The 26,802-nt window shown below is 54.6% G+C and overlaps 1 protein-coding gene across 2 annotated transcripts; it reads left to right on the top strand.

The window, feature by feature from the left end:
• Window positions 1–8,810: 8,810 nt before the first annotated feature.
• On the top strand, window positions 8,811–26,363 carry AMOTL2 (angiomotin like 2). Of its 2 annotated transcripts, none has more exons than XM_072726902.1 (10): window positions 8,811–8,984; window positions 11,503–12,297; window positions 14,942–15,248; window positions 16,240–16,384; window positions 16,713–16,805; window positions 20,546–20,841; window positions 21,505–21,806; window positions 22,544–22,761; window positions 23,522–23,701; window positions 24,504–26,363. In XM_072726902.1, exons 2-10 carry the CDS (start codon window positions 11,564–11,566, stop codon window positions 24,560–24,562), a joined length of 2,334 nt encoding a protein of 777 aa, XP_072583003.1. In that variant the 5' UTR covers window positions 8,811–8,984; window positions 11,503–11,563; the 3' UTR covers window positions 24,563–26,363. The 2 variants fall into 2 exon arrangements, with proteins under 2 accessions (XP_072583003.1, XP_072583004.1); XM_072726903.1 differs by having other exon boundaries at window positions 23,525–23,701; window positions 24,504–26,359.
• The last annotated feature ends 439 nt before the right edge of the window (window positions 26,364–26,802 follow it).

Genomic DNA, 26,802 nt, shown 5'->3' with positions numbered 1-26,802 from the left:
CTTATGTTGGTGCCTTCAACAAAATATATGGTTTCTCTCCAGTAGGGATTTTTAGACTCTTCATATAGGTTGATGCCTTTGTGAATCTCTGAAAGAGGACCACTATCTATAGAGTCTGTCTAGCACTTCTGACCGCAGGTTTTGGGGAGCACCTCACAGGGCTAGCACCCACACAACATACCATGAGAGCCCTTGCACAAAATCAGCCAGACATTATGATGCCTTCCAAGTGACTCCAGTGAACTGCCCAGTCAAACAACAAAACTGTTCAATGGGAATGAAAGGCCAGAGACTCTGCCCTCAGGAGGCAGTCAAGGTGGGACTGGCCTATTCTCCTGGTCACCCTGTCCTGTGAATGTACCAAGAAGAAAGGGCCAAGAGTGGAGGCATGGACGCCTCTAGGCCAGCCTTGTCCTGGATACCCAGGTTCGATGAAGGTAAGGTGGCATCTAAATGGAGTACCACATGCCTCCTAGAACCACAGCTCAGCCCCTGGACCTCTAAATCCCCTCAAATTGAAGACCTTCTTTGCAAGGTCTTGGTGGCAGCCCTGCAATATCAGGGCTACCCTGGGAACAGAGTACCATGTGTCATCCAAAGGACTACCAACTACACTACCATCACAAAATCACCCCTACCCCAGGCTTATCCCTACTCCAGGCTTATTGTTGGCAGATGTTTGGGAACCCAGCAAGCCCTGAAGTCGACGAACCAGTTGAACAACCCTGCCCTTGCCAGTTTCCTGCCCCAGGTGCTCACACCAGTCCTGACAAGGCCTGGAATGAGCCATCTCAGTGAGAAAAATCAAGAGGAGGCTGAGTGCAACCACATGGGGAGGACAGAGGGCACCTTCAGCCTGGCTCTGCCCCAAACCTGCCTACTGGGCAGGAAAGAGAGGAAAGGAAGAAGCCTGCCCCCTCAGCAAAAGAATTCAGGAGAGGAGAGAGAACAAGAAAGGGATGTCAACAAAATTCTGGAAGATGGACCGCAGACAAGTGAGGGTTTAGCTTTCTCCCCACAGCTGAGTGCCTGGGAAGGGAAAGAAGTAGCTCAGCAGAGCCTCGGACTATCTTAGCAAATGGAGATACTGGACTCCAGTATCTGGACACCTCCAAGACAGGGGCAAGGGTGCTGCCAAAACCAGGCAGGCTGGTTGAAAGCTTTATGAAGAGGAGGTCCCCTCCCTTGTCACACGAGAAGATCAGCACCTTATTCTGTACCACTCTCCTCCCTCCACCCCTGCTGCTAAGCTGGAGAGACTGAAGATGTGTTGGCGGGGAGGGGGTCTGACTTAACCCACTCCTCCCAACCCTCTTCTGCTTCCCTTCCCTGTTCTTCTCTCCAAACAATGACTGCCAGGCTTTCAGTCTCCAGGCAGGAGATTCAGAGGGTCCTTCACTGGGAGCTGGCTGGCCCGAGGGAAATGCCCTACACATTCTGTTATTTGAGGGTCCCCATCATCAAAGCCAGAACCCAATCCTATCCTCTTTTTGTTGTGGAGCCCTCCAGGAAACCAGCTCTGCATCCACACAGGGTTTCCATCAGCTGTTAAGTGCCTCCTTCTTAAATAGGACCAGACAGCCAAGAATCAAAGTCATTTGAGAGAAGCCTTAACTACGAGAAACAGAGACCAAAACAAACAAACAGAAAAAAATGAACTCCAAGGAAACAGAGATAATGTGAAGATTGGAATAAGAAAACAATTTTCATTATAATTGCTACTCCCGGGGAGATATGAGAAGATAATTAATTCATGAACCAAGATGATATTATAAAAGGGAATGCTGGATTGAAAACAGCTCTTGATAATTAAAAATGATAGCAAAAATATAGGAGGATTGAAATTTCCCAGAAAAATAAAAGATAACGGGGGGAAAATATTGCTTAAAATTTAGAGAATTATTTTGGGAGTTCTAACATCCAAATAACTGGAGTTCAAAAAAGAGAACAGTTAAATTGGAGAACGGTCACAACAAAATCATGTGGGAAACTTCTCAGCACTTAGGAACACGAGGTGCCAGGCTGCAGGACCCACAAAGGACAAAAACATATCAAAAGGCACAATACTGAGAAAGTATAGAACATCAGACATGCAGAGAAAATCCTCAAAGCTTCAGAGCAAGAGAAAACAGTTGATATCCAAGGATCTGCAATTAGAATCACATCATCATTCTCAATGGCAACAGTGGTAGCAAGGACACAATGACGCAACCCTTTCCAATACAGAGGAAAATTATTTCTAACCTAGGCTTTTATACCCAGCCAAGTAATAATACTGTATGAGGGTAGAATGAAGAGGTTTTCACCTCCCACGGATCCATTCTTAGGAAGCTACCAGAAGACAAAGACGAGGAATCTGGGAAACAGAGAAGCAACAGATGAGAAGTGAGGGAAGGGCCCATGATGGAAATAAAGGGAGGTCTCAAGATGAAAGCTGTTTGGTGAGAAGAGACAGCAACCCCTTCCAGCTCCCCAGAAGGGATGCATCAGACCAAACAGGACCTGATAGAGCGCCATGCATGGAATGGAATTTTAGGATTTTTGTCCATTTGAGCACAAGTTAATGCTAGTTATATAGCACACCAAGAAAATAGAAAATGAAGCAGATATTTAACTCCAAGAAAAAGAGAAAGTGTGTAAGAAACATGGCACAGTATGTGATTCGGCTATTAATACTATTTAGTCACAACAATGTAAACACTGAATAGTAATTTAACCAGAAAATTGCATGTAGACATGGGGGGTAGAGAGAATGGGGGTAGAGGGGCACCTGGCTGGCTTAGTCAGTGAAGCATGCAACTCTTGATCTCGGGGTTATGAGCTGGATCCCCACTTTGGGTGTAGAGATTATTTAAAAATTAAATCTTTAGAGCACCTGGGTGGCTCAGTCGGTTAAGTCTGCCTTCGGCTCAGGTCATGATCCCAGGTCCTGGGATCAAGTCCTACATCAGGGTCCCTGCTCCGCGGGGAGCCTACTTCTCCCTCTACCCCTCCCCACTGCTTGTGTTCTCTCCCCCCAGCCTCAGATAAATAAAATTTTTTTAAATAAATCTTTTAAAAAAACTTTAAAGAAAGGGAAAATAGAGGAAGAGGAGGTGAAGTGTGCATGTGTGTAACTGCGTGTGTGCATGGGTCTGTGGTGTGGTGTGTAAGAGAGCTATATCCTAATTTTTCTGGTGGAAAATAGTAGATAATACCTGAAACAGAAACACTGTGAAATAAAAAGGTCTATATTTTTAAAATTTAGGTTTAAACGGTAGAACACATAAGTGATTGTCTCTTGGGAATGGAATTTGATGAGGAAAGAGTGGAACAGGGCACTGATTTTTACATTATAGTGCTCTTTGACTTTTTAAATTTTTTTCTTTTTTGTTGAGGTATTGTTGCAATAATAAACTACACTTATTTAAAGCACACAATTTGATGTTTTGGCATATTTACAGCACACAGTGTCCCTTTGTAATCCCTCCCTCCCAGGATTACTTCTGGGGAAGGACATATAAGTGGCTTTGGCTCAGTGGCTCAACATTTCCTGCTTCTGTTTTAGTGAACCAAGGAGTCTGTGCTTCTAGCACAAGTTCTCCATATGCCAGCCTGGGGAAGACACCTCGCAGTCCATCTTGGCCTTCAGCTCAAGAAGCACCTCCTCCAGGTAGCCTGCCATGACACCCTCCCTGTGTGCATAGTACCTTCTTTCAAGATGGAACTCTCCACTGTCTAGCGTACTACACTCTTTCTCTCCTGCACCCAGTGACCTGTGCATCTGCAAGGACAGAGACCTCTTTCCATTCATAGGGCCTGACTCAGAGCAGGTGCTCAGGAAATATTTGTTGAATGAATACATGAGATACAAAAAAGAAATGCATGGAAAGATGAATAGGTAAGTGCAAGGTATTTTCCCATTTTCAATGATTTAAGGTTGCTTGTGTTAAAGATGGATGGTATCTCTTTAAAGACCATGCAAAAGCCCAGGAGAGGAGAGGCTGAAATAGGAGGAAAGCACAACTGGAGCTAATAATCCATACTTGGAGGAACCTGAGAGACACCTGTCCCCTGTATGAAACCCTGTTCCAGACAACCCCTGTTAACCCTTCTCAAGGACCCAAGACTCACCTTGGGAGCCCTGGGAGGAGCGAACTCAAGCAGCTGGAGATGAGGCTCACTAGGGGGCACTCTTTCATTACACTGGCCCTGCCCCAATGGCCACAGAACCCTGACCTGGGCTCTTTTCTACCAGGACCCTGCAAGCCCCGGGGGCCTCTTTACATGCCCTAGAGCTTCTGCCAATAACGGAGAGGGTCTTTCCAAGTAGCAGCCGCACATTCACCAAACCGGTACCGCTAAGTACAGAAAAGGCAGGTATTTGGGGTCATATCAAAGTTTCAGAGTGATCTTCCCGCCTTTACTACCTTGAATGTGTCAGTTCTTAGATCCCCAGCCCTTGACTGACAGCTGCTCAGGTAAGAATGAACTGAAAGATTCACTCCTGCAGTTTATCTGTTTATTCACTAGACTGGGGACTGTGGAGAGCCTGGGCTGTTACAGCCCCCAGAGCAGGGGGAGGAAATGGGAGCAGTGTTCATAGCTCCCTCGCCAGGGTGGAACCTTACCACCTGCAGGAATCATCCCAGCCTTGGGCCTGTAGGAACATCAGAAGTTAAGGGGCACCGAGGAAGACTGGGAGGTCGAGGGATATATGCAGTTTGGAAAGTCAAGGCTCCTTCATTTTTTAGGACAGTGCTCTCCTACCTCAACCATCGTGGGGCTTAATTCCAAAGATGCGCTGAGTCTGGGGGAATTAATCACCCAAACACACAGACTCTGTGAGGCACCCTGTACCTGATGGAGATTCTGGGCCTGATACCCAGAGTGGTAGGAGAGGATTGAGGAAAAAACCTGACTGGGGGAGGGCCGGGGAAGGGGAAATACAGAAGAACAAAAAGAAGGCTCTTAGCTTGGCTTTTGGAACTGGAACATTGGAACTTCCATCCCACTGTCTACCTAGGTTCTTCTGTGAGTTCACTACCTGCTCCAGATTCTGGGGTGCTTCCTGTTTCCCAAAACCTATCAAAGGAAGTGTCCAGGGGAGGCTGGAAGGGAGAATTCACAACTAGCAGAGTCTTCCTTTGATGTTGCCACCTGGGCCCTGGAGCCCCTCCTCCACCGTTTGGGAAATGAGAAGACCTATCACTTCCCAGCTCCATGGCTGCTACAGCCCAGCTCAAAGCTTGCCCTCATATTCCTGTTTGGTACAGCAGGACACAATGCCAGACTGAGGCCATATCACCGGCACAGATCCAAGGCTCAGCCCAGGTCTCGGCGAAGGAGGATCCCTTGCTAAGCCCCGTACACACCTATGTTGCAGCCACACCCCTAGGAGCTGAATTCTCCAGAGCAAAGGCATCAAGACTGGCTTACTCTGAGAATTGGGTCACCGCTGCATCTTCCCCGGGCAGGATTCCAGACTTAGGCAGCCACACTGTCACCTTGGAAGAATCATTACCTGCAAGGGGAGGGGTGTAAGAGAGAAGAGGACAACATAGGTGGAAAGGGACAAAGCTGGAAGGAAGAAAGCACTGGCTCACTAGAAGAGCCCCTCTTGGGCAGCCCCGGTGGCTCAGTGGTTTAGTGCCACCTTCAGCCCAGGGCATGATCCAGGAGTCTCGGGATCGAGTCCCACATTGGGCTCCCTGCATGGAGCCTGCTTCTCCCTCTGCCTGTGTCTCTGCCTCTCTCTCTCTCTCTCTCTCATAAATAAATAAAATCTTTAAAAAGAAGAAGAAGAAAGAAGAAGAAGAAGAAGAAGAAGAAGAAGAAGAAGAAGAAGAAGAAGAAAGAAAGAAAGAAGAAGAAGAAGAAGAAGAAGAAGAAGAGCCTCTCTTGCCTTCCTATAAGTGAAACTTTATGTACCAGCAGGCTGGCCAACCCTCTGTCCACCTGCGCACACCTGCCTCTGGCACATCTGAGCTGTGGTGACCCTTTCACCTAAACACCCTGCACAGCCAGTGTGGCAGCCAGCTCAGGCAGGCTTCACTTAGGCCCCTGGCTCTGCCCTGCCTGGGAGGCTCTGCCCTCCATCCTGCTTTCAGAGAGGAGGATAAAAGAAGAGGAGAAGGAGGAGGAGGAGGAGGAGGAGGAGGTATGTGTGTAAGTTTCCCACCCAGGTTTTGGGATTCCCACCCCCTCCTGTTGTTCTGGGACACAGAGGTGAGTGATCACAGAGGGCCACTGAGGCCTGCAGGAGGCCTACCCACTCACAGATGTACTTCCTTATCTCTAGCTGCCATGAGCAGCCCCTTTCTGCAACCATTTCAAGAATTTTGTCAAGTATTTTGTCAGGTGGCCCCCTGAAAGTCCCTGAAAGACGGGACTGTACCACATGAACTTTCCCCTGATTTTGCAACCCCAGTGTGCACATGCCCCCGCCTACTCTCATACCTCCACCAAGTGTCTGCACGAAGAATGCTGTCCACAGGGTAAAGGGACCTCTTCTTCTCTCTTCCCTTTCATTTCTAAAATTTCTACCGAGTATATCTATTTGGGACAGTGGCTTATTGGCCTTAGCTTCTCTTTGTGATATGGTCCTGGGCTGGTCAAATATCCCTTAGCTTGGCACAAATGACTTTATTTCCTCATTTACTTCCGAGCCAACCATTATTTGTAAGGCAATATTTGGCTAACAAGTAAATCACACACACATACACACATTTTTGGGGAGGGCTTTATTAAAAATTAACAATGTCCCTGGCTAGTAAATAGCTCTTTGAACTTACAAAGTTTTCTTGGCCCTGGTCTCTCCAGCAGGAAATCCAGGTGAAGGGAAGAAGAGAGGATCCTACTGGGTGGGAGGACTCAGCCTTGACCCTCCCAGTGGACAGGAGACTGAGTCCCTCTCATGCAGATGTCAGGAGGCCCTGTGTGGTCAGGGCTCAGGAATGACACACAGAACTGTGCGGGTTCTGTGGAGAAAGGCAGGTGGGGACAGGGTTGGTTAAGGGCAGGTGGGGAGAGTGTGTCTGAAAAGATGTGTGCCAGCACAGATGGGCCAGCCTAGTGGAAAAGTGAGGGAGTAAGAGTCCTAAGAGCAGAGGAAAGAACTGCATTCAGATGAAGAACAGCAGGAGCAACAGAGGTAGATACTAGGGGAAGGCCCCTGACTGGCAGGTGCCTACGGGGAAATGACAAAGAGACTGGAACAGAGAGAGCAGATGGAGAGAGGAGGGTTCCCAGGGTCTGTCCTGTCCCTCTGGGGAGCCTGGATTCTGGTGGCACCAGGACGGTTTTGAGAATGAAAAACTGGATGAGGGACAGCCCAGGTGGCTCAGTGGTTTAGCGTCACCTTCGGCCCAGGGCATGATCCTGGAGACCTGGGATGGAGTCCCATGCCGGGCTCCCTGCATGGAGCCTGCTTCTCCCTCTGCCTGTGTCTCTGCCTCTCTCTCTCTCTCTCTCTCTCTCTCTCTCTGTGTGTGTGTGTGTGTGTGTGTGTGTCTCATGAATAAATAAAATCTTAAAAATAAAAAAAGTAAGTAAGTAAAACTGGATGGAACTGGAGGGTATTTTGCTGAGTGAAACAAGTCAATCTGAGGACAATCATCATGTGGTTTCACTCATGTGTGGAATATAAGAAATAGTGAAAGGGACCATAAGGGAAAGGAGGCGGGAAACTGAGTGGGGAAAAGTTAGAGAGGGAGACAAACCATGAGGGACTCCTAACTCTGGGAAACAAAGGGTTGCAGAGGGGGAGGTGGGTGAAGGGGTTGGGGTAACTGGATGATGGGCACTAAGGAGGGCATGGGATGAGCACTGAGTGTTATATGTTGGTAAATTGAATTGAATTGAAATTTAAAAAGAGAAAAGAAAAAACTGAGCAGCCATCGGTTACTTGGCTTCATCGCTTCTGCTCCGCGTGACCCTGGGGCAAGCTAATTAACCTCCCTGGGCCTTGGTTTCCTCATTTATAACTCAGGGGTGATAACAGAATTCCCTGGGAGGATGATTTGGGAGCACTGCCTGGGATGACGAGGCGAGGAGCGGGTGGTGGCACACCGTGCACCCTGCGTAAATTCGGGGATGCCCATTACTACCTTTTTCCAGAAATGTTGGACAGAGCGCCTGCCGGCGGGTGATTCAAGTAGTTAGGTGGCTCAAATGAACCGGAAGATTCTCAACCCAGATTCACACTTCCTGTGGAGACAGGCCCTAAAAGAGCTGGCAAAGGTGTTTGTAAACAATAACAGGGCAATTCAAGGGTGGCCGCTGGCGGTGAGAGCAGTGGGGGTTCGGAGACTCGAGCCGGACCGAGGTAGAGTCCAACCAAGCCGGGCGGGTGTGGACCTCTTGACAGTCCTCCTCCCCTTGCACACACACACACACACACACACACACACCCGGGGCCCCTCTCCCTGCAGCAAAGCCCAGAACCCCTTGGGGACCCGCGACTGCCCATCTTCGGTGTCGTTTCGCGGATGGGCTGAAGGAGTGGGTGCAAGGTGGAGGTGGGGCCGGGTCGGGTGGGGGGGGGTGGCAATGGCCGAGGGGATGAATCCGTCCCCAGCAGCCCGGGGGCCCAGCGGCGGTGGCGTGGGGAGGCCGGGAGGGAGGCGCCGCGCGTCCCCCAGGGCCCTGCTCCGCCCGGGGACCGAGCTCCGGGACCGAGCTCCGGGCCGCGCGGCACCGCCTCCCGGGAGGAAGGCGGGGGCCGGGAGGAGGGCGGGGAGGAGGCGGAGGGCGGCGGAGGGCGGAGGAGGGCGGCGCGCTGAGAGGTTATTTGTGGTTCGCTTTGATCCCGAGGGGGAACCTGAAACTCTCACATTCCTGGCATAGCAGCCGCCTCCGGCGCGGGCCGAGTCTGGAGCTGCGCGCTGCGGCCCGGGCGGCCAGAGCGTCGGCGCCGCCGCCGAGTGCACACCGCCACCGCCGCCGCCACCGAGCCGGGCGAGCCGGGCCGGGCCGACCACGCCGAGCACCCGCGGGCCGCAGCGGTAAGGACGGCCGCCCGGCGCCTCGGGGAGCGCGGCCCGGAGCCGCGGTGCAGCCGGAGCCCCCGCGCAGCCCGCCCTTCCCGGGAGCGGGAGCGGGAGCCCGGCGCGGCGAGCGCCCCCGGGTGCGGTGCGCCCGTGCGAGGAAGCGCAGAGGCGCCCGCGGGCCCCCTGGGGCTGGGGGCGGGGGGCAGCCTTCGCGGAGAGCGGGGGGCTGATGCTTCGGGTCGTGCGCTGGGCAGAGGGGCGCCGCTGCGAGTTCGAGGTGCAGGGCGCTGGGGCCGATCTGGTTGGGGGCAGATCACAGGTGTCCTTGCCCCCCAACCAGTCCAAGAATTCCTCTTTGTCTTCCTTGGAAAATCCTCTCTGGAGCCTCGGAATGGCTCTCACTTAGAAGGAATGCGGCCGGCCGGCCAGCCCGGTGACGTCAGCGCTGGGGCATTCGGAAAACAAAGAGGGCTCGGGAGGCTGGGAGGAGGCGGACCCGCGACGCTTAAAGACCTTGCTGGGCCGCCGGCTACCCCCCACCCTCGCCCCCCGCGCGCTCCGGTGCCCGCGGCCGGCGGGGAGCCCGGGTAGGGCTGCATCCCTGGCTGCGGTGCAAGCTGACTTAGAGACCCTCGCGTGGGTTCCGTAGGCGAGGCCGAGCCCCGGCGCCAGCGGAGTTGTCTGCTCACCGGGGAGGGGGCGCGGGTTTTCAGGAAGCCGGGGTGCGCTGGTGCAGCAGAGGTGCATGGCCGGGTCGCGGTCACAGATTTTAGTAACGGCTCAGCCGAAACAATGTGCATCTGAGGGGTCTGACGGGGACAAACGCGGCACAGGGGCCCCGGAGGTGTTCCCGGCTCCCAGGCTCACGGCTGCGGGGAGGACTCGAGGAGCCCGTCCCGAAAGCTCTGCACGCCACCCCCACCCCCTTCTCCCCACCCCGCTCCCCACCGTCATTCTCGGCTGGAGAGTCAGCCCAGACTGATTACTTTAGGAAATGCCCCGCGGAGGAAACTCTAGGGCGAATTGATTGCAGTTTGTTTTGCCTCTGGTAACTCTGGAGTCTTGCATCTCCACGCGCTGGGGTGTAGGGAGAGGGGTGGCCGATTGGGTGCCAAGAAGGATGGGCACAGAGATGCCTTCCAGACTCCTCTCCCTCTCCTCATTTCTGGGCAGCCTGGAGGGAGGAGTAGATTGGCGATGGCTGCTCTGCCAACCTACCAAACCTTAAAGGCAGCAGGGCAATGGGGCTAGTTTTGTGGCCGAGAAGGGACCACATTCTTCCCACTGACCTCCCCCCATACATAAGACCTGTGGGGATAGGGGTTTTGTTTGGTTTTCTCTGAATCTAGTTAGGAGTTTTGTGTGGGAGGAGGCTGTGGAAGGAAGCTGGGTGAGGCAGGCAGCCTCGGGACATGAGCCACTGAGAGCCCAAGCTCAGAGGGCAATACCTTCCTCAGGAGATACTCCCTGCTCTTGAAGCTTCCAGCAGCCCACCCCCGCCCCAGACTCCGGTCCCTGCAACCAAGAGCTTCTCCCTCGCTCCCCTACTCCTCCAGTTAGCTCAGATAAGTGTTACGGATGGCAAAATGCTGAGTGCCCACCCTCTATGTGGCAGAGGGCCATCGGGGTCTTTTCCAAGTAGCAAGTGTACGTGTGTAGGAGGGACAGTCATAAAGTCTAAGACACGGTGCCGCCCTTTGTTTTTCCTGGAGCACCCATGCAGTTGCTGTCAGCACACAGACTATGACTGACCCACAAACCTTGACGGGTGGCATCTTTTTCACCTCATTTCACAAAACCATCGTCCTGTTGTAGCTTCTCCTTTGATCCCTTATTCGCCAAACCAGATGCATTTTTGTCCTTCCTGTTCACCTTGCAGAGTGACCGTCAAGGTCATCCCGTGACAGAGAGGGTTCAGCATGGTAAAGGTGGTAGAGGGTGGTGAGTTACCCGTGCCAAGGCTAGGGCTCAGGCATGCTACATTCTAGAGGGAGCTAGGGGCTGTCTGCCTACGGCTTCTACTAGGCTGGACTCCTTCTTTATCACCTGCCAATAAACTGGGGCCCTGTCTACCCCTAGACTGGCCTGCTCAGTGGTTGTAGCTGAACTACTCCTGCCCTGGAGTCTCTCCTCAGCCTTTTCACTGGGAAGCTGACTGCAGAGGCTGGGTGATGGATTACCTTGGAGGTTACTGGTGGCTTTCTTTAGTAAGTCTCCGTGCATATGACTGTGATGGTGGCCCTTTGCCAAGGATTTACAGTGCACCAGCACTCAGCAGCCATCGCCTTATTTAATTTTCACCTCCATGAGGCAAGTGTTACTCTGATGGAGAAACTGAGGCTCACCAGTTAGGTAATTTGCCTTAATCAGTAGGTGGCAGCACTGGCAATTGAACCCAGGCTTGTGTGACCCCCCCCCCCCCCCAACAGCCTTACTCTTCACAATCATGCTTTGGACCATACTGTAATGGAAAGCACCCCTTGCCCTCTTGCCCCTGTGCTCCCACTAATTGCTCTTCTTTCCCTCCTCCCAGGTGCCCTGGGGCCAGGTGCCACCGGCCATTGTCCAGGCAGCTGTGTACAAGGCAAGGAAGCATGAGGACGTTAGAAGACTCCTCCGGGACGGTCCTGCACCGCCTCATCCAGGAGCAGCTGCGCTATGGCAACCTGACGGAGACTCGCACGCTGCTGGCCATCCAACAGCAGGCCCTGCGGGGTGGGGCTGGGGCTGGGGGCACAGGGAGCCCCCAAGCCTCTGCAGAGATCTTGGCACCTGAGGACACTCAGGTGCTGCAGCAAGCCACCAGGCAGGAACCCCAGGGCCAGGAGCACCAGGGCGGTGAGAGCCACCTGGCTGAGAACACCCTCTACCGGCTGTGTCCACAGCCCGGCAAGGGTGAGGAGCTGCCCACCTACGAAGAGGCTAAAGCCCACTCCCAGTACTATGCGGCTCAGCAGGCGGGGCCCCGGCCACATGTGGGGGACCGGGATCCCCGAGGGGCCCCAGGAGGCCATCGGAGCCAGGATGAGGCCCTGCGAGAGCTGAGGCACGGGCATGTGCGCTCCCTGAGTGAACGGCTCCTGCAGCTGTCCCTGGAGAGGAACGGGGCCCGGGCCCCCAGCCACATGAGCTCCTCCCACAGCTTCCCGCAGCTGGCCCGCAATCAGCAGGGCCCCGCACCCAGGGGCCCACCTGCCGAGGGCCCAGAGCCCCGCGGACCTCCGCCTCAGTACCCACACGTTGTGCTAGCTCACGAGACCGCCACTGCTGTCACCGACCCACGGTACCGCACCCGCGGGAGCCCACACTTCCAGCATGCTGAAGTCAGGTAACTGCCCGCCCTGCTCTTTCAAGCTCTTGACTTTCTTCTGGTATCGTTCTCCCCTGGGGTGGAGAGCCTGCAGACACCCTGTGTCGGGGCTGGCAGGCCCCAGAGGAAGGCTGTTGAGACCCCCTCCCTGTCCCAAGAGGGAGGGGCTCAGGCCTGATGTAGAGGAGGACTTAGCCAGGGTCACGTGAGAACTTAGTAGGACCTTTTGCTTTAATTTGGAGTTGGATGCCATTGTGTGCTTAGCTGTAACAGTCAAGTAACTAGGGTCCCCCAGGGGGTACCGGTTACAGCAGGGGGTTAAAGGTTAGGTTTTCGAAAGAACTTGCTAAAGACAAGGGTTGGGAATCCTTGCCAAACGGTTTCCAAGCTGAGTTGGCAGGACATGGGACCTCCTTCTCTGGAGACTTTTAAGACCAACGGGACAGTCTGCCTTCTGTGACGAGTGGGAGGCATTCCTAACTGGAGGCAGGAAGGACCAGATGGCCTCCTTCAAGACCTCTCCCTGGCCTACACCAGGGCAGGAGCCGCCCTCCTACTACTCTGTGTTTCCTTTCACGTTTTCCCTGTGCTCCAGGTGGCTGGAACCCCTAGCAGGAGAGGACTTGGGGTCCTGATAAGCCCCTTTCTGTGGAGCCTTGGAAAGGGCTGCTGGGGAATGTGGACTTTGAACCTGAGTGTGAAGGGAAGCCTTTAGAGGATGGGATTTGGCTTACCTCTTTAAAAAGGTCCCCCCAGGAAGCACATAGGGGGAATGGATTCTAAGGGCAAAGGGTGCAAGGAGGGGACAGAAACCCCGGATAGTTTGCAGAAATACTGGTTCCTAGAAATGAGGCTCTGCCCCTGGCTTCTCACTCGGCCCGGCCCCTTCTGAGAAGCAGGGACACTGATCATTTCACACTCGCACCTCCCCCCTGGCTGGCCCAGGAAACCCCACCAGAGGGGCCTGCGGAGTTGCAGACTCCTTTCCCTGGAAGCTCAAGGCCGAAGTCTGGTCCTCTGCATGCTTGCTGAGTCTTCATTTAGTCACCCGCTTTCCCACCATTTGGCCTTTTCCTGGGATAGATGCCTTTCCTTGCTCTCGAGAAATGAGTGACGCCATGGTGTTGGCATGGAGGAACCAGAGGACAGGGCCTTGTGGGTTTTCTCCATCCTCCACTGCTCGTGCCCCCCACCTTATCTCCTCTCTCAGGGCTTGGTCAGGGAGAGTTTCGGAAGCTGAGTCGCGGGTTTCTTCTTTTGGAGCAGCCTTATTGAACCCTGTCAGGAAAAGATAATATCGTGGAAAGGAAGTAGACCACAGGAGAACAAAACAGGGAGGGCGGGGGAGGGGCAGGACAGGGAAGGGAGAGCAAGTGTGAAAGGAAAGGAGACTCTATTCTTTCTCAGAGCTAAGTCATCCCCCAAGAATGCCAGTTGTGTCTGCCTGGCCCGGTGCAGGGGGGAGAAAGTTCGTGAAGCAACCCTGAGAATGCCACATTTAGCAGTGCACCGAGAGCTTGCACATTCCAGTGGGGACCCTCTGCTCAGCCCTCACTGGAAGCTCTGCCTTAGGCAGTAAGAGAAATAGATCTGCCCAGCGTTTCCTTTCAGCTGGTCACACAAGGATTGTTCATTGGGAACTTGGGGCAGAGACTTTTCTTTTAGCCCAGGGTCCTAAGGGGAGCAGGGGAGAGGAGGCTGTGAGGGGGATGGAGGGCCTGAATGCTGAGGTGATGGACCTACAAGTGGAATTCAACTCTCATGAAGCTTCTGGAAAGCTCCTGGCATAACTGAGGCAGTTTGTTCTTTCACACTTGGAGTCACAAGACCCCGGAAAGGCCGTGTGACCAGCCTTGACGCCCATGCCTCTTGCTCTTTGCTCCTTCCCTTAATGGGGCTGAGGGTGACATTACAGCACTGCTAGAGGCCAGTGGAACATTGTCCCTCCACTCAGGCTATTGCAGTGGTCCAGAGGTGGCCCCTACGCCTAAGAAAATCCAGTGTGTGGACCACATTTACTCTTTAAGCAGACAGCATGTTGCAGTTACCACTAGGAGAGGTAGAAGATGGACCACCATTGTGGGAGCACGTGCTGTAGGCCCAGCATCCCATCAGGCCCTGTGTAGGCCTGGCCAGCCCCTCGAGGCTGGAAACACTCATCCTCATGATTTAGCAGAGCCTGCACCATGGGGATTTGAATTCCTATTTTGTCAGACTTTGGGGCTCAGACCCTTATCCCAATATTTATCTACACTCTGCCCTGAGCCACGGGGATTCACAAAAATGTTTCTGCAATGGGTGACGAGACCCAAAATAGGGAGTAGAAAATGTGAGTGTGCTACACTGGCAAGTACTAGCGTAAGAGGCTTATAACAGACACAGGAAGTGGCCCAGAGTCCTGGAAGGCTGTGTACAAGGTCCAGGACTACTCAGGCTGATCCCCAAGGCTGGGCATGAAACAAGCATCCTGATGTTAACCCCCACTAGCCCCACTCCCTTGGCCCTTCAGGGTCTCGGATAGACGCCTTCCCCACTGGACACTGCCTCCTGTTCGTGGAGACTTCCCAGTATGCCAGGAGGGCTGGGCCCACCCAAGGCTGCTCAGGGGTGGGAGCCACAGGGGCCTGCGTAGTCTCTGAGCGCCATCTCTTCTGTTCCCCAGGATCCTGCAGGCCCAAGTGCCCCCTGTGTTTCTCCAGCAGCAACAGCAGTACCAATACTTACAGCAGCCCCAGGAGCACCCCCTGCCACCACACCCAGCTGCTCTCAGCCATGGCCCCCTAAGCGCCCTCAGCCCACCTGAGGTGGAGGGGCCGGCTAGCACCCAGGCCTCCTCGGCCTCCTCTGGCAGTGCCCACCTGGCCCAGATGGAGACTCTGCTGAGGGAGAATGCCAGGCTTCAGAGGGACAATGAGAGGCTGCAGAGGGAGCTGGAGAGCTCAGCGGAGAAGGCTGGCCGCATCGAGAAGGTAGGCCCTGCTGGGGCCTCAGAGGGCGGGGGCCTGCTCTCTACCCCCATATCCTTTCTCCTCCCTCCCTCACTGACTCTAGACAGCTGGGGAGCAGCCTCAAGGCCAGCAGAGCAGGCCTGGAGTGTGAGCAGTTGCTGGCCAGTGGTGATTAGAAAGAGCCCATTCACCAGCTCGCTGCACACCCTTCCCCTGCACACACCCCCTCCTGTGGACACCTCCCACAGAGAGCCCTTTGTGTCCCGCACACAACAGCAAGTCTGTTCTGGGCCAGCCCTGGCCAGAAAGAAAGCCCCTCCTCTTGGAAAAAACGAGCTACTTATTGGAATCACAGGCCAGCTTGGAGCACGTGCGGAACCTGCCAGCAGCCAAGTGGGAGGGGCAGCTGGGGCCAGGCTGGCCCTCTGCGGTGCATGGGGATGGCCAGAGGAGGAAACGCTCCAGAAAGGAGGCAGCTCAGCCCAGGGGCCGGCACCCTGTTCTTTAGAGGAGGTTTGCCATCTGTGCATTCAGTTCTGACAGGTGGCCTCGGGCCTCCTATGGCTGTCCTGTGGTTTGAGCTATTCTGGCCCCTAGAACGTGGCTGGAGTCTTTTTGTGCCCACTCCTGGCCCATGGTGCTCAGATTCTCAGTAGAAACTGGACAAAAGTAAAATGCTTCTTTCTGGACATTGGGTGCAGGAAAGCTATGCTTGGTCAGTCAGAGGCAGCCCCTTCCAGGGTACCTGGCCCTGGGTTCACTCGGCATCGGGGCCCTGGCACAATTGAGGGGACCCCTGCTTGCTGGTTCTAGCATCTGATTCAAATCTGGAGGCCACAAGCTTCTGACCGTCCCACTATAACTACCTGGATTTTTTGCTGTTGCCTTTTATCCTGTCCTCTCTCATCCTTTCTGATGGAGAGTCGGAGAGCAGCCTGGGCCTGTGGAGGGGACCCTGAGGCCACACAGGGATCTCTCCCCTTCCTTCAGCTCTCCTGTCTGCCTCTTGCAGCTGGAAGGTGAAATCCAGCGGCTCTCTGAGGCCCACGAGAGCCTAATGAGAGCCTCTTCCAAGCGGGAGGCCCTGGAAAAGACCATGCGGAACAAAATGGATAGTGAAATGAGGAGGCTGCAGGACTTCAACAGGGATCTGAGAGGTGAGAGAGGTCGCCCGAGGTGAGGGGGTGGTGAGCACCTGCGGAAGGCTTGAAAAGAGAAGTTGTGTAAATTGACTCAAAGGGGGCCAGGCTGAAACTCCTTGGGGGCCACCTTGACAGGGGGCAGGCTTGTCTCTGTGCTACCCGTTGGGGCCTCTCATGGGACCTCCTCACCTTTGTGGCCCAGAGTGCTCCCTCCTCCTTAGGCCCTGAGCACACCCAGGGCTTCCCTATCAGCCCATCCCCGGTTTAGAGGGTGCAGCCCCACAGGCAGGCACCTGATACTCAAATATTTTTTCTCAAAACATTTTTCCTTCATTTGAAACAGAGAGATTGGAATCTGCGAACCGCCGCTTGGCAAGCAAGACACAGGAGGCCCAGGCAGGCAGTCAGGACATGGTGGCCAAGCTGCTTGCTCAGAGTGAGTAGGGCTCACGCTCAGATGCCCATACAGATTATGTGGGTGGTGACACTGGAACGGTGACTTTGGATGCGGAGGATCGGCCCTCCGGCCTGTCAAAGCAGTGCTTCGAGCCCGGGATTACTGAATGCCTACTATGCACTGGACTGTCCTGCTGGGAGGGGTGGCTTCCAAGGAACGAGATCTGGTTCTCTCTTATTGGTGAGGTCAGTGGCTACAAGAGGGACAGCCGGGGCGCGGTGATTTGCTGAGCTGTGGTGCTGTTTCAGTACCGTCTCCTTCAGAGCTAGAGGGGCAGTGGGCAGTGGCGAAGTCCAGATAGCCCTGGAGGCAAGTGGGAGCAGAGAGAAGGAATGGTGAGTTCTCCCAGGGAGTCCTAGGCAGCAGAAAGGTTAGGGGTGCCTGATTGGAATGTGAGAAACTGGGGAGCATGATGCAACTGAGCCATAACCAGGTGACCAGGTACCTGCAGACAACCAAACATGGATTCCTGGAGCTTAACCAGCAGTCTGAAGAAGGAGTTTGGGAAACTCCTCTAACACGGGTGGTGGAAGTCTTCTGAAAGAGAGTGGATGAATTTGCTGTTGACTAGTCTAGTCAGTCAGTCATTTGTTCATTAGCAGAACCACGCTAAGTCCCCTTCTGGGCATTGGGCAGAGGGTGGGAGCAGGCCTGGGGGCGGGGGGATGTACCAGGGTAGGGAGGTCAAGCTTGAGAAAGGAGCAGGGTCTTCTCACCACAGATTCAAGGGAACCAAGGCGTCCCTGGCCTTGGAGACTAGTGACTGGGAAGTCCCCACTGGCCTGAGAGAGAGGCTCTGTGGGGAAGGCAGGGGCGGAGAGGTGCCCACAGGTGAAGCAGCGCAATGGCTCAGCTCAGGTGGAGGTGGAGGTGGAGGTCCATGGAGTGGTACCCTAGGAAGGCTGAGCTCAGCAGCAGGAAGGAGCTCTAGCACAGCTGGGCGGGCAGTGAGTACGTGCCAGGTGCCTACTGTGCCGTTGTGGCCTTGGGGCGTTTGCAGACAAATGGAATAGGGGTGGCTCAGTTCCTGGTGAGGCTGGCTTTGAGGAAACCTACTGTGTGTGAGGGGCCTAGATAGTAGGGGGGTATCTAGAAGTTGGGGGTGTGGGGGAGCAGCTTGAGGACTGAGCTCTGGCAGGCAGCACCTCCTTCCTCAAGGATGGAGCCTGGAACCCGACACCTAAGGGATGGGGTGGGGGTTGGGCAGGAGGTGGTGGCCATGACTTGGGGTCCCGGGAGGGAGGTGATGGTAGTGGGGCAGGACCACAAGGGGGCTGGAGCCCTTGGGAGTCTGGGGGTGGAGGGGTGAGTCGCTGGCAGGGTGCAGAGTGGGGCGGCCTGCAGGGGAGGGGAGGCCTTGGGGGCGCGGTGCTGCAGCAAAGGGAAGTGGCCAGGCAGGTTTCAGGGAGCGGGCGGAGGGGGGCCGGGAGGCGTTTCCGCTCCCCGGGGAGCGCGCCGGCTGCTGGGCTCCTGGCTGGAGCCACTAATCTGGCAGCCGCGGGTGACCTGGATGCCGGGCATTCCGGAGCCCCGGGCTGTTCCGCGCCCCCCGCCCCGGCCGCCGCCGAGCCACTGGGACAAAGGGACGGCCGCGCCGGGGGCTTACTCCGAGGCGCCAGGCCGACCCCCCCCCCCCAGCTCGCCTCCCAGCGGACCAGACTGGCCCCTGGTTTCACCCTGGAGCCCGGGGATGGCCCGGGCAGGAAACAGAAGGCGGCGCCCCCCACTCCTCTCTGCAGGGGCTGAGGAAAGCCAAGCAGCTCTTCCTTGTTCCTTAATACCCGCGGAGAAAAATAACACAAAGTCCCAGGGAAAAAAATGTCTCTAGTTGACCTCACTTTTTTTTTCTGGGGTCCCTCAACAGTAGTAGGAAGCGGGAGCACTGTCCCCCGAGCCACCTGCTTTTGGCACAGACTCCCAGCTTTGGCTGCTCGGGTCTGGCCCTGGCCTCCCTGAGACCTAGCTCTCCTAGCTCTCTATCCTTCTAGCTCCCTATTCTTCTTGAGCAGTTTCTACTCGCCTGAGCCTCGGGTCTGGGGCCAGACGATGGGGCAGTCGTGCTAAGACTGGGAGGAGAGGCCGCGGCTGCCTGCAAGCTCTGTAAGCTTTGGGTTCTGTGAGCACATACAGGACGGGGTCCTTGTCTCTAGGCCCAAATCCCCAGTCTGCTCTCTCTGCCCGCCCCTCCACCGTGCTGCTCATGAGATGCCGTCAGCCCACTCTGGATGCCTCAATTTCAATATTATTGAGCTTCCTCATCTTTTCACTGCACCCTAAAGGAGAAGGCCACCCTAGGCCCAGATTTCCAAATCCAGAAAAACCCAAATTGAGCCAGAGCTGACCTGAGTGCCCTGTGTCCTCTTGCCTCCAGGAATCCATGAATCCTCCCTTTGCCTACGCAGGTCCCAAGGCTTCATTCTTTCATTCCAGAACCTATATTGTTCAATACAATAGGTACTTAGCTACATGTGGCCCAAAGATTAAAATTATTAAAATTAAATAAAATGAAAAATCTGGTTCCTTCCTCACACTTGCCATATTGCAGGTGGTCAATAGCCACAAGAATGTAGTGGCTGCTGCACAGGTTGGCACATATAGAACAATTTTATTACAGCAGAAAATTCCACGGTACTGTGATAGTGCTGCTCTAGAGCCCACCCCCTTCTGCCCTCCAGTAAGGCAGGCAGCTGACACCCTCCTTGGGGGGCCAGGCTGGACTCCCAAAGGGCAGGTGCATGGGAGGTGGATTTACACCCAGAGCATCAGCTGGAGGACTGAATGGCCTGGCTTGGGCCTTGCTTGGCTCCACAATGTAAAGTGAGTCTCTGAGCAGAATTCTTCTGGGGAGCAAAAAAGATGATTTGGAAGTCGGGAGAGCTAGGACCTTAGACACAAATCTTTGGACCAATGTCATTTTCATTATGCCACAGATTTTGCATTTCTTTATAAGCCTGGTTGTCTACATTGCAGTGGTCCTCCAGACCAGGGGAGAAAATGTAGCACTATGTTCGGAGGCCCTGGTGCACAGAATGAGTCCTGGAGCCCACTCTGAGAAGACTCTGGGTGGGGGGGCCCCCCACAGCCAGAAGCAGCCTGGTCCTCTGGAGGCCAGGCTGACATGGGTCCCCACTTTAGCAGCACCATTCACCTTTATTTCTTCCCCAATATGTTGGGGATCACATATCCTCCCTCAAGGGGCTGTTGAAGGCTTCAATGGAATAAGATGTGTAAGTGCCTGGCTCATGCTGAGGCCAATGATGCTTTTTTTCTCCCTTCTTCATTTGTTCTCTTACTTCAGTGAAGGTCATGAGCCTTCTCATGTGTCATGAGTTCCTATCACAGTTCCCATCTGGCCAGTCTCTAGCCTCATCATGAGGCTCCAGGAAAATTGTGAATGTGTATTGAAAATGGTGCCACTTGGCACAAGTAGACAGTGTTTCGGGGCTGTCCTTGTCCCCGCAGAGAGGCAGTGTAGCCCGCTTATTACCGCAAGGGCCCAGGTCCAGTGCTGCCATTTATTTGTGACTTAACCTGTTCCTCCTCTGTAAGGTGGCAATGGTGATAACAGTGCCTAACTCCAGATTGTGGAGAGGGTAGGATGCAGTCGTGCTCATCCAGCCATCAGTCCAGAGCCCAGCCTGTGGTAGGCGCTCAGTGGGACCAGTTAGGGAGGGTGGTTGCCGTCCCTGACTGAGCCCCCCTCTACCTCCCCACCGCAGGCTACGAGCAGCAGCAGGAGCAGGAGAAGCTGGAGCGGGAGATGGCCCTGCTGCGCGGTGCCATCGAGGACCAGCGGAGGCGTGCGGAGCTGTTGGAGCAGGCTCTGAGCAACGCACAGGGCCGGGCTGCGCGAGCCGAGGAGGAGCTGCGCAAGAAGCAGGCCTACGTGGAGAAGGTGGAGCGGCTGCAGCAAGCCCTCGGGCAGCTGCAGGCTGCCTGTGAGAAGCGGGAGCTGCTGGAGCTACGTCTGCGGACGCGCCTGGAGCAGGAACTCAAGGCCCTGCGTGCACAGCAGGTGAGCTCAGAGAGCCTTGGAGGACCCCTTGGAAAGCCAGAGTGATCGGTGTTCCAGCCTTGCCTCTCGGCTGGATGCCAGCCTTGGGGACTCAAGACCTGGGCTTCGGTCCTCAGCAGCAGGGGTTAGCATCTTTCGTCTCTAGAGAAAGTAGCTCAGGAGCCTTGATGTAGAAGACTAGCTAGCTCTTACCTGTCTCCCCAGGATGGAGAGACAGTCACCCAGATCTGAGTCTTTATCCTCACTTTGGGCCCCGTTAATAACTCTAGTGTTTACAAACCAGAGAAGTTCTGTCTCCACGCCCAACCTTACTCTCCCCACAGAGGTAGAGTGACCAAATGCCCTGGGCTGCCCAGGTGGGTCCTAGTTTACACCTAGTTGTCACAGTGTAATTATGAAGAGCACCCCTTTCCCAGTCTGGAAGATACTTAATCGGGTCCCCTATGCAAAGGCAGGCCTGATCTTCCCTACCCTCTTGGCCACAGGGTTGTGGGAAACCACAGCACCTGCTTCATCTTTGGTAGTAGCGGGGCATGGGGGCAGGTGTGCTGGGAATGGCCGAACAAGCCCCCGTGCATAAGTGAGAGTCTTTGCGTGGGGTGAGGACCAGTGGCGGCCACACCCCAACCCCTGCCCTTGATCACAGTGGTCCCTTCTCCGCAGAGACAGGCGGGCACCCCCACTGGTGCCAATGGTGGATCCCCAGAGCTCAGTGCCCTGCGGCTGTCAGAGCAACTGCGGGAGAAAGAGGAGCAAATCCTGGCGCTGGAGGCTGATATGACCAAGTGGGAGCAGAAGTATCTGGAGGAACGTGCCATGAGGCAGTTTGCCATGGACGCAGCGGCCACGGCCGCCGCCCAGCGTGACACCACTCTCATCCGACACTCGCCCCAGCCTTCACCCAGCAGCAGTTTCAACGAGGGTCTGCTCACCGGCGGCCACAGGCATCAGGAAATGGAAAGCAGGTTGGGCATTGGCATTGCAGGCCACCTGCGGTGGGGGTGGGGGTGTCCGATCCCTGCCATGCTTAATCCCTGATAAACCCCCTCTCTCCACTAGTCCTTCATGCTTCTGGGCTGGTTTCCTGGGTGTTGGCACACCAGATGCCACCCACATGTTCTTTCCCAGACTCCTTGGTCTGCAGAGGACCTTGGCTGTGGAGGTGCTGGATGCCACCTGGCCTCTACTTGCTGCCCCCTGTAATCAGAGAGTAAGACTTTCCAACTGAGTCCACACCAGGCACCACCCCAGAAGGCATATGGACTGGTCCCTCGCTTGGGGATAGCTGGTGTTTTCTGTCCAAAAACAATCTCAGAGGCCCCACAAGATTTCTCTTTGACCTATGTCTGACTCAAAAGCACAAGCACATCAACTGAGCCCATTGGATGATCAGCCGCTCTGGGGTATTGCCCCACGGAGCAAGGGTTGTGCCATTGCTATCATCAGATGAATCTAACCCACCCTTGACCTCCCTTTATTGGCATAAAAAGGGCCCAGGGCCTCATGCAGTGGTAGTTTTCAGGCCTTCAAATTACAGAACAGTGAGGACATTTCTGAAGGCCCCCTCCTGGCCCCTGCTATAAGGGCAAGAGAGTACAGCCTCGGCCGGGAGGGCTTTCCCTCCAGCTTTCATGAGGTGGGGAGGGTGGAGGCCACTGGATTTGCTGGTCTGACCACGTGAGCGTGGCCTGTCGTCCATCAGGTTGAAAGTGCTCCATGCCCAGATCCTGGAGAAGGATGCGGTGATCAAGGTCCTTCAGCAGCGCTCCAGGAAAGACCCGGGCAAGGCCACCCAGGGCTCCCTGAGACCCGCCAAGTCTGTACCATCTGTCTTCGTGGCTGCCGCGGCGGGCACCCAGGGCTGGCAAAGTCTTTCCTCTAGTGAGCGACCAGCGGATGCCCCTGCCCGGCTGGCTACAGGTGAGAGGAGGCGGATGGGAAGTGCAGGTAGAGGGCTAGGTTGCCCTCAGGCCTTTGCTCTCAGGAGTGAGGCTCAGAGGAGCCAGGGCTTCCTGACCGCGTGCCCAAGGGAGCCAACTTACACTGTGGCTCCAGTGACCCTGCAGCCCACAGTAGTCCTGACGGTGTGAAGGGGCATGCATAGTCCCCGTCCCCGTCTCCGTGCCTTCTATCACCCTGGATCCCAGCCGCTTGCCATCTAAGCAAAAATAGAGCTTCCTGTGCAGATGTACCTTCCAGGCAAGCTCCTCTGCTCCTCTGAGCAGTTCTAAGATTTAATCCACAAAGAAAGGTCCTGCCACTGAAAAAGTTTGGAAACCAATCTAACCTGATAGTCCTTGGTATCTGGAAACAGGAGTACTTAATCTTTTTTTTTTTTTTTAAGATTTATTTATTTATTTATTTGTGATAGACACAGAGAGGGAAAGAGAAAGAGAGGCAGAGACACAGGAAGAGGGAGAAGCAGGCTTCATGCAGGGAGCCTGACGTGGGACTTGATCCCGGGTCTCCAGGATGGCGCCCTGGGCCAAAGGCAGGCACTAAACCGCTGAGCCACCCAGGGATCCCCTGGAAACAGTACTTAATCTTAACTGAGGTTCTCGCAAATCAAGAGCAACCTGTACCACCTCACACCCCGAACCGGTACAGTTAACGTGATGTGCCCTCCATGGGGCTACCACTTGTGGATGAGGCAATAACTATCAACCTCCTGCCTTTCCAGCAGACAGGGCCCCCGAGGAGGAGCCAGTGGCCGCAGCTCCCCTCCCTGCGCATGCCAAACACGGGAGCAGAGATGGGAGCACCCAGACCGATGGTCCCACAGAAGGCGCCTCTGCTTGCCTGGGACTGGATCCCGACAGCCTCCTGGGGTACAGCGGGGGCCAGAGGACAGCCTCGCTGGGTGAGTCCCCCTTCCCCAGACTTCTGTGCGTGGCAGGGCTGCGGGCACGCCGGGGTGTGAGCTGGAGCACCAAGCCCCCTTCATTCCCAGACCCCTCTGGCTCATGGCGCTCCATGGGGAGCCGTGCACAGTGCTGGACGAGCAGGCTGTGTGGGCCACCTCCGTGTGGACGTGAGGGCCGGTTGGACGCATGACTGGAGAAACTGAAAACCCTGATCACAGACAGATCCTGAGTTCAGAAAGAAAGCCCCCGCGTGGGAAGCGCTTTGTCTCCTCTTCCATAGCCTTCCTTACATATTTTATTGCCAATCTAAGCATCTAAGATCAGGGAGCTTGGCGAGTTGGCCGATGGCAATCTCAAGTTAGAGGAGTTTGTTTAAAAAGAGTCCAAGACAGAGATATTTGAGAAGATGCCTTTTAAATGTTTTGCTTCCCTTTCACATTAGCCCTCACATGTGTGTGTGTGCCTGTGCCTCGCCGTCCCAGAAAACCACAGGCACGGAAAGAATGCTGCAGCTTCCCTCCCCCAGGGCTCCACCTCCCTCTGAGCCTCCAACCAGTTTAGAGTTATAAATAAATGTTTCTTCCACGTTGGACCTTGACGGCCTGGGTGGAGAGCTGGGTGGGAGGGAGGCTCTCAGAGCCTTGTGCTTGATTGGCCAGGTTAGGGGCACCCGGGCACCTGGGCAGCGGAGGGAGGCAGCGCTGGGGAAGAGAGATCCTGTCTTTAAAATGTGCCAGGATTTAAAAGGACAGTCTTGTAACGCTCGCTGGCATTTGCCTGTGCTCTTGTCTCCTCCAGATTCTGTTGCTACATCCAGAGTCCAGGACTTGTCGGACATGGTGGAGATACTGATCTGAAGGAAGGAGGTAGTGCTGGGGTACTCCGAACCATTCCCTGTCTCCTCTGCCCTCTGCCCCTCGCGGCCATTCCAGCAGCCCCCCCGACGGCTGCTGCCCCGCTCTCCCCAGCCGGGCACTCCTTCCCATTGAGCATCTGGTGCCCAGGGCTTAAGAAGGATGCTGCCGGGGTGAGGGGAGCTGTGAGAGCACCTGCACCCAGAAGACCCTCCTCAGCCCCACATCCCTCCTGAGCCCATGCAGAATGAGGATTCCCAGGCTGACTGTTGGGGTAGCGACTGGAAACCCAGAAGGGAGCTGAGCCCTCTCTGGACGCCTCCCCTCCCCGCCCAGCTGGCACTCAGGCAGGGAAGGAGGGGATACATTGGTTTGGAAGCCTGATTTCCAAAGATGGCTGCCCATGGACATCAGTAGGAAGTTGGCCGTGCTATTCCCCTGTGGCTCAAGTGTGGTGCCAGCCAACCTTGTCTGCTCCTCAGCTCCTCACTGCCTCCTTGAGGTCACTGAGACTGGCATCTTTGGGGGACCACTGAGGATGTTAGTCCTACAGAAGCCACAGCCTCACCCCCTCACTTGGAGTGGATAGGGGTTATTTCAGTGGACTAGAATAAGCTGTGCAGTTTGTATATAACCCCCTTCTTGTGGAACAGAAGATTGAAGCGTGAGGCTTCAGATTCGTGCCCTCTCTATTCCCCCGTCCCTGTCACCACGGTTCCTGTAACTGCTGACCAGCCTCCCAGCTCTCTCCCCTTCTCCAGTTCTTAATACCGGTTGATCCACACGACTTGGCTGTCTTTCCCTCCACCTTGAGCCCTGTTTTAAATGCCCATGGGACCCTTATCACCAACCTCTTGAAGTGGCTCCACAGTTCCTGTCCCTGGGACATCCTGTCAGTTTGGTTACGAACCCTGAGCCAGATGAAATGAGCCACCACACACAGACATCTGCCATGGGGGGGCTTCCCAGCACCAATTCTCTTGAAGGAAACTGGAGAAGTTGCCTTGTTCTCATCAGAGTCTTTGTCCCCACCTGGAGGGATTGGGAGAGGGAGCTATGCTGGTGAGAACTGATCAATGAGCTACAAGATGGGACTCAAATCGTCCTCTGAATGGAGCCCCCGTCACAGAATGGCGCCCATGAGGCCGGCTCCTCAAGCTGCTGGTGAGCAGCGCCCTGAAGCAGGGCCAGTGCTTTGGAATCAGAGCAAAGCATCCACATGACAGCCTGCCAGCAGCAGTGACTTTGACTTCTGCTCTTAAAGAGTCCCCCAGCTCAGCCCCAGGACTGATTGGTGGGTTTTAGTAGTTTGTCTTGACTGTTTTTTAGTTTTCCTTGAATCTTTGTTTTATCCTTTACTGTTTTTAGGTTCGGTATGTGTTCTCTTATTCCCATGATTCCTCAAGTTTCCTTTTTAAACATTTGCATTTGCTGGACAATTGCATATTTTTTTAAATCCCCCCCCCCCCACCCTTCTTTAAAAGCTGAAAGATACATTTGGTTCATGTGCATTGTTTACAAAGCAAAAAGAAAAAAAGAAAAAAAGGCAAAAAAATATTGTGAAAGGAAAAAAAAAACAACTTAATATATTTTGGATTAATATTTGGTATTTCTTTTAAAGTATTTTTTTGTGCTGTGAACGTTTTCTGCCAAAGACCATGATGTGTGTCTGTATGTTTAAGTTATCGTAAATATTTAAAATGTAAACATGGCTGTTTTGTTATGCCACCCTCTACCAGGACTGCTGCTGCATTCCGCTGGGTATAACAGTATTTTAATAAAAAAAAAAAAAAATTTAAATGTGTCTTTGCCCACATGAGAGACTACCCTGGGATAGAAAGAAGAAAAAGAAGGCAGCCCGGGTGCTCTCGGCGATTTAGCGCTGCCTTCGGCCCAGGGCATGATCCCGGAGACCCAGGATCGAATCCTACATCGGGCTCCCTGCGTGGAGCCTGCTTCTCCCTCTGCCTGTGTCTCTGCCTCTCTCTCTCTCTCTCTCTCTCTCTCTCTCTCTCATCAATAAATAAATAAATCTTTAAAAAAGAAAGAAGAAAAAGAAAGGGTTGAGGATTTGGCGGGCCACCCATGTCATCGTCCCTGAGCACTCTTGGCTCTGAACTGTACCCTCACTGCCCCCTACCCCATGCTCCCAAGTGCCTTGGTCCTTAAACACTGGCCAGACCATACCCATGAAGGGCAGCTCAGGGTCACTGCTGTTTCTCTCAATCTGGGAGGGTCTGGCA

Source organism: Vulpes vulpes, chromosome 11 (genome assembly GCF_048418805.1).
Source record: "Vulpes vulpes isolate BD-2025 chromosome 11, VulVul3, whole genome shotgun sequence".
NCBI classification, from domain to species: domain Eukaryota; kingdom Metazoa; phylum Chordata; class Mammalia; order Carnivora; family Canidae; genus Vulpes; species Vulpes vulpes.
This window is presented reverse-complemented; position numbering and strand designations above follow the sequence as displayed.

Coding starts and splice junctions, on each gene's coding strand:
- AMOTL2 (XM_072726902.1), top strand. CDS start 11,564: ATGAGGACGTTAGAAGACTCCTCCGGGACGGTCCTGCACCGCCTCATC. Junction 21,807..22,543: donor CATCAGGAAATGGAAAGCAG/GTTGGGCATTGG, acceptor GTCGTCCATCAG/GTTGAAAGTGCTCCATGCCC. Junction 23,702..24,503: donor CCAGAGGACAGCCTCGCTGG/GTGAGTCCCCCT, acceptor TGTCTCCTCCAG/ATTCTGTTGCTACATCCAGA.